At 37.6% G+C, this 13,537-nt stretch overlaps 1 protein-coding gene across 2 annotated transcripts in view; it reads right to left on the reverse strand.

The window, feature by feature from the left end:
• The window catches only part of LOC128164722 (WD repeat and FYVE domain-containing protein 3-like), a 54,073-nt gene that overhangs the window by 32,752 nt on the left and 7,784 nt on the right, over positions 1 to 13,537 (reverse strand). For both annotated transcript variants that reach the window (XM_052828716.1, XM_052828715.1), the window contains exons 6-16: positions 12,294 to 12,486; positions 11,692 to 11,878; positions 11,180 to 11,346; positions 10,197 to 10,252; positions 9,826 to 9,972; positions 9,393 to 9,490; positions 9,062 to 9,213; positions 8,783 to 8,881; positions 8,282 to 8,475; positions 7,428 to 7,566; positions 7,189 to 7,289 (exon numbers count right to left, since the gene is read on the reverse strand). In XM_052828716.1, coding sequence (XP_052684676.1) covers positions 7,189 to 7,289; positions 7,428 to 7,566; positions 8,282 to 8,475; positions 8,783 to 8,881; positions 9,062 to 9,213; positions 9,393 to 9,490; positions 9,826 to 9,972; positions 10,197 to 10,252; positions 11,180 to 11,346; positions 11,692 to 11,878; positions 12,294 to 12,486 — 1,533 coding nt within the window. The remainder of the gene's footprint in view (positions 1 to 7,188; positions 7,290 to 7,427; positions 7,567 to 8,281; positions 8,476 to 8,782; positions 8,882 to 9,061; positions 9,214 to 9,392; positions 9,491 to 9,825; positions 9,973 to 10,196; positions 10,253 to 11,179; positions 11,347 to 11,691; positions 11,879 to 12,293; positions 12,487 to 13,537) is intronic.

Below are 13,537 nucleotides of genomic sequence, written 5' to 3' on the forward strand. Positions count from 1 at the left end.
AGGAACTGTTCGCAGCGGAGGAACAGGAGCACGAATGAAAGACACAGAGGATTTCCACCAACAACATTAGACAATCGTACCACTTACAACACCAATGCGAGAGAATTCATTCCCAGACAGTCACAGTTAAACTGCAGCGGGTCGGCTCAGTAGGCCATGAGCAGACCCCAGGTGACGAAGAGGGCCTATCTAAATTAACAAGTGAATCACGTAACAACGAGAACAATAATTTATTTGAAAGTACAGGTAATGACTTAAGTTCAGGTGAGACTGAGGTGATCGACTCAGGGACCCAAGGTCACTCCATGGGACATAATGAAGAGGAAGCCATTATGCGGAAGATGGGGGATGAAGTGGGTCAGGGAAAAGGGGTCAAGGATCACATGGGGGGAGGCTTTGATATTACAGATGCAGGTGAGGTGAAGGACTCAATGACCCAAGACCTTTCCATGGGCCATAATGCAGAGGAAGTCATTATGACAGAGATGGGGGATGAAGTGGGTCACAGTGAAGGGGTCCAAGGACTAGTGTCTGATGATAACACCTGTAGGAAAAGAGTGACAGAGCCAGCGAACCTCGTTCAAGCTGACTGATATTCAATTGGTAGACAGCAACCAAAAGCTGATGGTATTTACTTGAACGGCACACTTGAGGATATCACGATATTCTTCACAATAGACACAGGGGCAGTGAAGTCAGTGATTTCGAAGAGGATTTATGACAAAATCCCAACTCTGCAAAGACCAGCATTAGAAAAGTCCTCAATGTTAACAACTGTAAATGGAGATCCACTTGTAGAATTTGGAAAGGCTCTTTTCAAGATCAAACTTAGCAATGTTGAATTGAGTTTTGAGTTCATTGTTGCAGATATCCAAGATGACGGATTGATTGGAATAGATTTTTTGATGTACAATGATATAGGGGAGGCAGAGATCAACCTGAAAGCCAGCTCTTTAGAATTAGGGCATGAAAGGATACCAATCATCAGAGTTGGATCACCCTTATTGGTGCGCAAGGTTCTATTGGCAGACAACTACCGTATTCCTCCGCTGAGTGAGAAAGTGGTTGATGCATATGTACAACGTATTGGAGAGGGAGATAAGTCATCTCAATTTTTAATAGAACCAAGCCGCAATTTTTTGGAGAAAAATTCAGTAATGCTCGCGAACTGTTTGATTGACACAAAAGAAGAGGTAACAAATAAGGTAAGGGTATTAAATCCATTCTCTAGTGTTGTGCAACTTTATCAGGATACTTGTATTGGCTTTGCTGAGGAAATAGAAGGGGAGGTAATCCTGATACCAGAACAGGGAGATGATGCTAATGAGTCAACCCTTCGCCAGGTCAATACTATGGAGACCCCTTGTATAGTCCCAGAACATTTACAAGACATATTTAACCAGGCCTCTGAAGGCAAGAGCTCAGAAGAAATAGAACTGATAAGGAAAGTGTTATGCAAATTTTCAGATATTTTTTCCAGATCTGACTCTGATTTAGGACTAACTGACCTTGTCAAGCATTCTATAGATACCGGAAACACTAAACCAATCAAGCAACCTCCAAGGAGAGTTCCCTTAGCCTATGCAGAGGAAGAAAGAAAAATTATATCTCAAATGGAGGAAAATGGTATAATCAGAAAATCTAGATCCCCCTGGGCAAGTCCTCTCTGTTTGGTGGTGAAGAAAAACGGAAAGATAAGACCTTGCGTTGACTACAGGAAATTAAATGCAGTCACAAATCCAGATGCTTTCCCACTGCCAAGAGTACAAGATTGTTTAGATGCTGTTGCTGGAGCCAAGTATTTTTCCACATTTGACCTTACTTCTGGCTACCATCAAGTACCTATGGAAGAAAGCAGCATCCCAAAGACTGCCTTTGTGACCAAGTATGGCTTGTACGAGTTTCTTTCAATGCCGTTTGGACTTTCATGTGCACCCGCAACATTCCAAAGACTGATGGAATTGGTACTTCAGGGTCTTCAATGGAATATCTGCCTTATCTACTTAGATGATGTAGTAGTATTCGGATCATCTGTAGAAGAGCACATGGAAAGAGTATCACAAGTCTTTGAATGTATCAGGCAAGCAAAATTAAAACTTAAGCCAGAAAAATGTCAGTTGCTACAAAAGGAAGTTACTTTTCTTGGGCATGTAATAAATGAATTGGGAATTTCACCTAATCCTGAAAATGTTGAAAAACTGGTACAGATGAAAGTTCCTAGGAATGTACGGGAAGTAAGGGGATTCTTGGGGTTGGGTAATTACTACAGGAAATTTATTGCAGGTTTTTCCCAAATAGCAAAACCCCTGGTTGACTTGACCCGCAAAAACGCCAAATTTGATTGGACAGAAGAGTGTGAGCAGTCCTTTAATCAATTAAAATGTGCATTGACTGGAGCTGATATAATGGCCTACCCAAAAGACCAAGGGAGATTCATATTGGATACTGACGCCAGTGATTATGCCATCGGGGCAGTACTCAGCCAAGAACAAGATGGACAGGAAAAGGTTGTAGCTTATGGAAGCCACACTTTAGGAAAATCAGAGCGGAATTATTGTGTTACAGATAAAGAGTTGCTGGCTGTGAGATATTTCATTGAGTACTATAAACAATATCTACTAGGAAGAGAGTTTATTGTCAGGACCGACCACCAGGCTTTGGTTTGGCTATTTAGTCTCAAAGAACCGAAGGGGCGTATTGCACGTTGGATAGAGATATTATCCCAGTACAATTTTAGCATCCAGTACCGGCCAGGTAAAAAGCATGGGAATGCTGATTCCCTGTCTCGAATGTGTATAAATCCTAGGCAATGTACTTGTGAAAATAATGAGATTGACAATCTGGAGACACTCCCTTTAAAGTGTGGACCATGCAGTAAATGCAGGAAAAAGACTAAGGAGATGATGAGCCAGTTGTTAAAGGACCAGCCTGAACAAGAAATCACAGAATGTAAGAAGTCAACTCCTGGAGTATCAACTGACTTGATTAGAATGATCACAACTAGATCAAGGGGAAATAACCCAGCTCCGCTGTCAGGTGAAATCAATGTGACTGAGCTGCAGCAAAATGATCCTGATATAAAAATTGTTTACCAGTGGGTAACACAGAATCAGAGGATAAGTCATGCAGAGGTAAGCAAATTAAGTCCTGCTATCCGTCATTACTGGCACCTTTGGAACTCCCTTTGTATTGTGGATAATGTTTTATGTAAGAAATTCTATCGACGATGTGATAGTGATGAACACTTGCAAATCATAGTGCCCCAGTCCTTAAGAGGAACCATTCTTAAACACATGCATGATAGTTTAATGGGTGGGCACCTGGGAGTCAACAAAACCTACAATAAGTTGAAACAAAGGTTTTATTGGTATGAGGCAAAAGAAGATGTTCTAATTTGGGTAAGAAAGTGTGACACATGTGGACAGAACAAATCAGAACAAAGAACCCCTCGAGCTAGATTGGGAGAAAACCAAGTAGGAGGACCAATGGACCGCTTGGCTACAGATTTACTAGGACCCCTTCCTGAGACACCTCGTGGAAATAAATATGTCCTAGTGATCACAGATCATTTCACTAAGTGGGTCGAAGCCATAGCTGTTCCGGACCAAACAGCCCAGACATGTGCACACTATCTGTTGCAAGTAGTCTGTCAATTTGGATGTCCCCTTTCAATTCTCTCAGACCAAGGTAGGTGTTTTGAAAGTCATTTATTTCAGGAATTTTGTCATTTACTGGAAACAAAGAAGTCAAGAACAAGCCCACGGAACCCAAGGTGCAACGGCTTGGCCGAGAGGTTCAACCGGACACTAGTACAGATGATGAAATCTTATTTAAAAGGAGAGCAGACAGATTGGGACAAAAATCTACATTTTATTACAGCAGCCTATAGAGCAACGCCACAGGACTCAACAGGGCTAACTCCAAATCTTCTTATGCTAGGGAGAGAGACCAGATTACCAGCGGATTTAGCATTAGGAAACACAACTTCAGGAGGAATATTGTTCAATTATGGGGACTACGTTGAAAGCTTGAGACAACGCATGTGTAAAGCTCATGAAATTGCGAGGAAACATTTGAGCAAAGCTGCACAACATCAGAGGGAAACTTATGACATAAAAACATGGCAACATTGTTATGATGAAGGACAATTGGTTTGGTACTTAAATGAGAACAGAAGGATAGGAGTATGTCAGAAACTACAACCAACTTATCTCGGTCCGTTTGTAATTACGCGGAAATTTAACGATTTGATATTCAACATTCACTTGGGTCCGAACGAGTCTCGCGTTGTTCACCATAACAAGCTGAAGAAGTATGAAGGAGAAGACAAACCAGAATGGGTGAAGAAGTTATTAAAGAAGCTGAAGATACCATGTCGATTTTAAGTCACAATACTGATGATTGTACAGTCTCCTCAAAACAGAAGTTTTATAAAGATAGATATCAGGGCAGATTTGAGGGTTTTATATGGTTGGGGGGTGGCTCTTTAGAATTTATTAAGTTTCTTATTATTTGTGTGTGTACTTTACCAACAGATGGCAGATTTGGAGAAAGAAATCCTTAGACGAGGAAGGGCCTACCAATGTCTTCTGTGTGACCAGTATCAGGGAGAGAAGAGACATGTGATACCGCACATCTACAAGTACCACATCCCCCTTGACAGTGCGCCCTTCTACTGTAGCCTCTGCCATTTTATAGCAACAGAGAGGAAGAAACTAGTCGATCATGTAACACACTATGCGAAGCATACTGAGGCTGCAAAGGGTCTGGCAGATAATGGGAGGAGCTACTTACATGAAAATAAAGATCCCATACTATTGGTGGAGGGAAATCACTTTGCAAAGATGGGAAGGAAGGAGTCTCATGATCTGTGGGCCAGCCGGTTAAGACGGACAACTGTCGTCCCCGACTTAGCATCCCCACCAAGGAATACCCCTCCATCATACCCTGTGGTCGATGTCGAGCCAGCTAAGGATGTCCTGAATACACCAGAGCCCCTGTTAGCTACTGAGTCCATAGGAGCAGCTGCCATTCCTATAATAGATGACTTCCTCAGCTGTGAACCAAATCTTGATTTTCTTGACAAGATTTTAGGGTATGATTCCCCCCCAAAGTCTGCAGGCCACTTGCGCATCCATGGAGGAATAGGTGCTGGAAAGGGGAAAGGAAAAGAGGAAAAGAGAGAAGAGAGGAAAGAGGAAAATGTAGAGAAGGGAGGTGAGGCAAAGATTATTGAAGGAAACAAAGGTGAGAAAAGAGACCAGAAGAAGAGAAAGAGGCGAGATTCCAGCAGTAGCAGCAGCTCTGACAGTGGCACAAGTGACAGCGAGAGTGAGGAGGAGGAAGATCAAGTAAAAGAAAAGAAAGATTCACAACAGTCACAGTTAAAGGAAACCCTGATAAAGAAGGTAGATACCATGAACAATCACCTATTTATGATACATGATGTATTGCATCACATGATGGGGGAGATGAAGCGCCAAACAACAATACTACAAGAAATGAAGGATACTAGACAATTGGACAAAGAAGAACCTGTCAACAAGAGAAGGTCAAGATCACCAAGACCAAGGGAACCAGTACCAAACAGACCAAGGACACCACCCAGGAGATGGACACCTCCTAGGCGAAGAGGATGGAGAAAGTGAAGGACTATTTATTTGAATGAATTATTTACTTATAGTTGTATTTAAATTTTGATTTTGTGTATTTGAATTTTATTAAGTTTCCGTGAGGACACTGGAAACTTAAGAGGGGGATAATGTAGAGTTTTGGTTCTTATCTTTGAATACATGTAGGTCAAAATATGTGTTTTGACACTTCCCCTCCTCCTGTATCTTTTGTCATGTGAATTTGTGTGAATAGTGTTTATAAAATGATTATAATGTCATATGTGATCTAGAAGAGTTGAATCTTATATTTAAGGGTTGGTAGAAACTCACTTGTTATTTATGCATTATTCATATTGTTATAAATTGTTACCGTGTTTCAGAACAGAGGAAATTCGAAATCATATTATGTTATACGTTTACAGCCTATGTGTTTGTTTTTAAAAGGCTATTTAGTACTTACGGAGCTGTAATATCATTATCTATTTGTATCTTTATCCTCTTGATTCTGTAGTTCCTCTTTATTGAGTATTTCACTTGTTTTTCTTGCACATGTATGCATTTCTGTTTTGCTTTTCCGAAGTTGACCTCTACTTCCGGGTCAAACTTCCTATTTTAGAGTTCACCCTCATAAATATTCATACCCGGTGAATTCCATTGAAATTGACATCGTAAGTAAACAAAATCGTATTTTTATATTGATACTTGATATGTTGAATGAAAAGTAGTGTTTAAAAAGTTTAACTTTAATTGTTTGTGATTTTTATTCATAGAACTATGTTATTTGGGATGTATTCCGTTTACTGTTATCAAAATCTGTCTTTAGTAGACGAATTTTAGAAGTGATAAGGTTTAACGGATATGAACGGGGTATATATAGCGCGAATCCGTTAATTTTAGTTAGTCTGCAATTTTGGGGGTTTTAAGATGTAAGTAATTTATCTCATTGGAAATTTAATTGGGTTTAAGAGATTAGGTTTTGATCATATATTTCCATAATTTGGAAATCAGATCAATTAATTTTAAGTTAATTAGTGAATTATAATTAATTAAGGTCACATTTTCAGATTAATATCTGAATCAGACCTTATTAACTTCTTTTGTGGGAATTTTTATCAGTGCTTATATTTTAATAAAGCAGGATAGGTAATTTTAGTTAGGCCTAAGTCACATATTCAGAATTTTTCTGAATCAGACTATTTAACATTAAAGTTGTTGTAAATTTACTGGAGTTATTTGGGTATTTCAGTGAATAAAAAGGGCAGGAATTTAATTAATGTTGTTTCGAGGAGGCTATCTATTTATTTATTTTCTGTCTTGTAAGAAATAGTTGGTGTATCAATAAACTGTGAAACTTTACAGCAGACTCTTTATTTCATTTACTTATATTTGGGGTTGGGTACTTGCCAGTAAAAGTACCTGGTGTCAGAAGAATAAATCAAACCAAAGTGTAGCGTTAGCACGTTACAGTATATTGACCTTTTGTAAATAGACATCATAATAATTTCAAATCTGCATCAAATGAAAGAACATGTATGAAAAGGATGATTTGATTTATTCTAATTATTTAAAATTTTACCTGTGTCTCAAAGAATTTGGCATTAGCTGGTTCATATCTCATGGCTACTGTCAGGGTACTAAACACCGTCTTCAGCATGCCCAAAATAGCAGATCTTTCCACTGAAAGATCACACATCAATGATCTCTAGTTTTATTTTCTGCATGTAAATTCTGTGCAACTGTCTTGAATACAATGACAGCATTTGCAACAATCTGATTTTTCAAAATAGCTACATTATCAACGCTTTATTAACACACCTGAATCCCAAGGCAGTTTGGGAGGATCTAAGAGACAGCCCTCCATTGAGAGCAGAAGAGACATCACATAGACAAATCCATTGACTTTTCTGAACACAGTTCTGGACCTATGGCTTTCTCTGAGTACTGAGAGCAGGGCCTGAAAAACACATTGATGACTTCTTACTCCTCAGAGGTGGATCTTAATTCAATACAAGCATATAACTGGTACATGTAATTGTTATGCAACTATGTTGTATAATCATTATGAATTACATTTATATCCTATCATAAGGTCATCATGACATAGTACCATAACTGAATAATAAATTAATAAATAATATATCTTTAAAAGCACCATCACATAAATGTACATCTATAGGCTGTGTTTAGTTTTCAAAATTGATATTTGACTTAAACTTGCATGTAGTTAACTTTTTAAAAGAGGTAGATATTGAGCCTGGCCATGGGTATGTGAGTTTTGTTATGAGTAGAGGTTGATATAAAGAATGACTTTGAGTATATGTTATATTAAGAGGAAGATCTTGAGTCTGACCTTGAGTATGTGAATTTTGTTATGAGGTACACATGTAGATATCAAGGCTCATTTCGAATATGTGAATTTTGTTATGAGGTAGATATCGAGGCTGACCTTCAATATGTGAATTTTTTTATGAGGTACAGTGTAGATATCAAGGTTGACATTGAGTATGTGAGTTTTGTTACGAGGTAGATGTCAGGCCTGACCTTGAGTAACCAAGTTTTGTTAAGAGTCAGATATCAAACCTGACCATGTGTATGTGAGTTCTGTCAAGAGTTATATAATGAGCCTGACATTGAGTGAGTTTTGTCAAAAGTTAGATAATGAGCCTGACCTTGAGTATGTGAGTTTTGAGTTGTAGAGACCGGACGGGGGAGGTGTGCATGAGTCCCAGCAGTGTGGCCATGTCGTCATCCCCCTGGGGGGACAGGATCAGCTGTTGTATGATGCTGAGGGCCTGCTGCCTGCAGTCTGGGTGCTGAACCATAGCGTGGACACAGCGGGCTCCCCCACATTCCCGGAACACATCTGTAAAACATCAAGAATTAACTTAAAACCAGCTGAACAGTTATAATTACAAGTAATTGTACTAACAGGTACACTGTACATGTATATGTGTTGATTTCATAAATCAGAAAAATACTAAGTAACACATTTTTACAACCTTTTTATGATAGCAAATAGTGTTTACATCTACTTGTTGAAATGATAAACAAGCAATAGGTCACAAAACTGTATTTTTAGACATTATATAATACTCTTTTAAAATTAACTAAGAAGTTATCAAGATCTAACATTCGACTGACGTCCCTAGTCAATTTTACAGAAGACTCACTAGCATTGCTGTGGTTGGATGAGAGGAGTAGAGTCAGACAGTCCATCACTAGACACCCTATCTCCCTCTGTTCCTGTGAAATTGGTTTCATTTCCGATTCTGCGATAAACAACAGCAGATACAGTTCTACTGTATGGACAAATTGTTACTTTCTCACCATTAAAAATATTTTTTCTTCATTTCATAAACATGTATAACATATATAGTTTCACATCTACCACTTTTTTAAAGCCACATAAAAACAACCTTCCATGACTGTTATTATGATAATTAATTTACCTTCGTTTGGCTCAAACAGAGCAGCGTATCTACGGAGACAAGTAACAATGACCTCTAACATTCCGACTTCTCGGAAAACGTCTTTGAACAAGGGATGGAACTGGAGAATTCGATGAAGGGTCTTGAAACAAAGCACTGTACAAGAAGCTGAACTAAGATAATAAAGAAAAATAAATATTTAATAAGCGAATCACCTTCATGGAGCAAAATCGAATTCCTGTGAAAGGTACATTTTGGCAAAGTGCCCATCACCCTTATTACATGTATATTTTCAAAACTTACATACATGTACTATTTAAGAAATGTTATTTCAGAACAGTACAAAACTTACTGGTTAGATTTGATGAGAATACTGATACTGATCAACTCTTTGTATGGAACGAAGTTCAGGTCAAAAATAACAAACTCCAAGATCTCGAAGAACTTTTCCTACAAAAAAGAAACATGTCGTCAAAATTTTAAAAACATATCAAATATGCGAACAATATCTCCATTTTTTTTTTTTAATATGTATGTAAATCAGTTAAAATTTTGGATTCAAACATGTATCATATTAAGATTATCATAGAACATTCATCAATTTTCAATTGTTCTGAATTAAATTCATACTTAAGCAGATAAGCAAATCTATTTAGATCATATAAAGCACATGTATGGGAGCTAGTACTACTCTGCCTTGGTCATGTAAAGCATGTGTATCAGAGAACTATGTAGGTCATGTACATGACATGTATAGGGGTACGTGTCCACTTCTGTCTCCTTACCTGTACATCATCAGGTTTGGTGTAGATTTTCTCGGAGAACTGGGACAGGGTGTTCTGTGGTTCCAGGATGAAGTAGTTGGCATTGTCCTGGTGGTAGATACTACTGATGACGTCCAAAATGACTGTACACAACACACTGGTGCTGGCCTATAACCATGCAGCATTATAAATAACCATCAGCATGTTTACATTTACCATAAAATCAAGACACAAATTATTAACTGTAATAGGAACACTTTCTTAATATAAGTCAGAATTTATTTGTAAATTTAATATCTCAGAGGAAGATTCTGATTGCTACAGTTGTTGGTGTGGTTTTCATCATTATATTGATACATGTAAATACAGCAAAAGCTGTGATGCAATGTTACCTTTAGAAAAACTGACTGTAATACTTGAAATGCTTGGATGTTTCTGACACTCACACCTACAATCATATAAAAGCACTACAGTGTCTGGCTTTTGTAATGTCACTCTGTATTAAACATGTTTTATCAAAGTCCAAGTACATATACATATGTATTTACAATTAACTTCCCTTTCCACAATTTAGTAGAGATAAATTATAAGGGTATGCCATCAACATTTGTTACATTTACACATACATGTATGTCATCCTTATACAGCAACTTACAAATACACAAAGTTATATACAGCTAAATACTATTCTTTTCCATAAGCTTGTAAGAAACAATTGAAAAGATTGCCTTGGACCTTTTACCTGCTGCACATATGACAAACATGAATTTATAATGTTAACAGACGATGATCATCTAAGAGTTGATTACATAAAGATACTGTATATTAAAGTAGAGTTGCAAATTTCAACCCTTCATACACTTTTTTTCCAATGTTCATAATTCACATTAACCATGATGTCCAACTAGGTAAATATGCTGATACATGTACACATAAGAGCTTGCCAGACAGGACATGTATACTAAACAGACAGAGACATGTACATTGTATATACATGTACATCATGCATTGTTCCCAGTTTAGTCACCCTGTTACCAAAAATACTTAAAAAAGTGATAACTCAACTGGAACTGGGGCTTGCATTAACTTGCATTTCTGTAGAAAATACAAAAGAAAGACTGCATGAACAGACTTTGAGAGCTTATTCTTTTATCTTTGTAACTCACATGGCTACAAACTTGTTTCATAATTTTAAGCCCCAAAAATGACAATTTTAACTGCATCCTGCTAGTTCAAAGAAAAATACACTTACATGTAGGTGTTAAAAAAGGGAGTAAATATTGGAGCAATTATAAACAGTCAAGAAAAAAAAACATCTATAGAGTTAAAAAGAGCACCTGTAAATATCTGAGCAACTGTCAAAATGTCTACTGACCTTTGCCCACAGGCTGTGGAACTGTGAAGCCCGGCATTTTGAAGAGGGAGCTGGAGCAGGCCTGGCTTGGCTTGATCTCCGAGTGGCCCGAGGTGGTCAGTGTGCCCATTAACAGCACCAGGTTCCTGAGGGCCTGCTGAGACTCCTCTCCATCATCCCTCTCCAATCTGTTTGATACATGGTAGCATAATTTATACAATGAAGATTAGTGTACACAGATGAACTGAAGTAAGCACGGAGATAAACTGAAGCTGGCCTTTACAAAACTTACAGCAATGGATATGGGCTAAAAAGAAACCAATTTTGGGGAAACATCAGGAATCTTGGAAATTAATGTTACTGAGACCAGATCTCAGCAATGGGATACATGGGCAAAGGGGCAGATAGGGGATGACGTGGGGGATGGGGTAAAAGTCTTGCAAGTAGATCAAGACTCTTAATTTGTCTCTTTATTTTTTTAGGCCAATTGCAAAAATATGAATTATACAAGTTTGATGCTATGTTTGCCTCACCTCAATAAAAAGTCTGAGAGGAACACGTAGCCCTGGCAGGTCTTGAAGTCGTCCAGGAGGACGTGGGAGACCTCACTGGAGTCCTTCAGGAAACAGAACACCGTCACAAACATGTCCACCAGCTCCAGGGGGGACAACTCCTGAATCCTCTGCATGTTCTCAATACAGTGTCGCACACAGCCCTTATCTAAAGCAATGGAGTAAAAGAATAGATTTTGATGTACCGGTAGCTAGGATCCAATCTTTGGAAGATTTACATGTAATTACCTTCTTAATCTTTTCAAATTATAAGTACCGGTACAGTGTATATCAATGAAGTCTTCTAATATACATTTATCAATGATCAGTTTTGCCTTAAGCTAAACTGATGCTTTAGGTTTTGTTTGTTTTTTTAATCAAAAAGTCACTTGTTGACTTCAAAATTTTACTGCTTGGCATATGTTCTTAGACAGTCTGTAACACATCAAAACTGGTAAGAAATAATAAAGTTCAAAACAATACAAAATGAAATATACATGTACAAAGCTCCATGTTTATGAATATTTTCAAAAAATAAAATCAAAACAGATTAAAATTGTAGTTCAACAAATTTTAAACCTTACCATGTATGTATCTGACAACGGTGGGAGTCAGTCCATGTCTTGAGAGTGTCATCAGTATTTCTGCCGCACACTTCCTCCATATTGCATTATGGGGTGGGCACCAGCTGGTGATGGCACTAAACAGCAGACTAAGGTCGTCTTTCCGCGCCAGTTCCTCCGCCGGAGATGTGTGCTTGCATAAGTGAACCAAAATCTGAAAAAACCAAAAATCAAATCCAGTAAGATCATAGGGACAAAAAGCAAGCAAGAAATAAGGGTTTTAATCTACATGTGCCCATGAACCTTTATATGTTAATATAACAGTTTGATTTAAACTACCCGGCACATGTTGAAATCTTACAAAAACCTTTATTACTTCACAGCCATTCTCCAGAAATGGTTCCAATTATGATATAATGTTGTCGCCAGCATTCATCACAAAATTATTATTTGCCGTTTAATGTATTTGGCTGATACTTTTCTCAGGAGATATCTACAGTAAAAATTACAAATTTTGATACCAAACAATATGCATTTGAAGTGTCAAATGATGTCAAATTATTTCAATAAAAAATCGGTTTGTGTATTTTTCAGCATGTCGCACGTGAATATTTCAATTTTACTACAATACTAAATAGCATTACGGTGATGAAAGAGACAATTAAAACTCATTTTTTATTTCAGGATCACATAGCGTGTTTTGTCAGTAAACACCTGTTGATAAAAATCTTTTCTTTCTTTTTTTCCCCCCCGATTTATATATTGTCGCTGAAACAGTCCTGATTTCCGTAACACGTGTTTGACTTAAAAGTAAGCGATGATATTCAAAACAATATCTATTGATATTATAGTAATTGAATGTCATAGGCATATTAAAAGAAAAATATATACAATTTACAGTCGAAAATCTATGTGATTTTTTCATCATCGATTATAAAATTGAAAATTGAGTTTGACGCATTTCAAGGCCTGACTTCCGTAACGCCATTTTCAACTAAATTCATGGCATTTGAAAAACTTATTCATGATGCCTTTGGAGAACACAGTGTTCCAAAGCTATCTATCATCATCTGTAGAAAAATAATGTAATAGCATGGTACAGTGAGAGGAAAATTTACTAAAACCCCTGACCAGCGTAACGTATGACATCCGTAACAGTATTTTCAATCAGTGATATATGGCTCGATTTTCCATCGATAATAATTTGGATTGTTCAGCGAAACAGAACATGAGTTTAGAAAGTAAAGGAACTTTGATATTCTTAA

This window comes from Crassostrea angulata, chromosome 10 (genome assembly GCF_025612915.1).
Source record: "Crassostrea angulata isolate pt1a10 chromosome 10, ASM2561291v2, whole genome shotgun sequence".
Classification (NCBI taxonomy): Eukaryota; Metazoa; Mollusca; class Bivalvia; order Ostreida; family Ostreidae; genus Magallana; species Magallana angulata.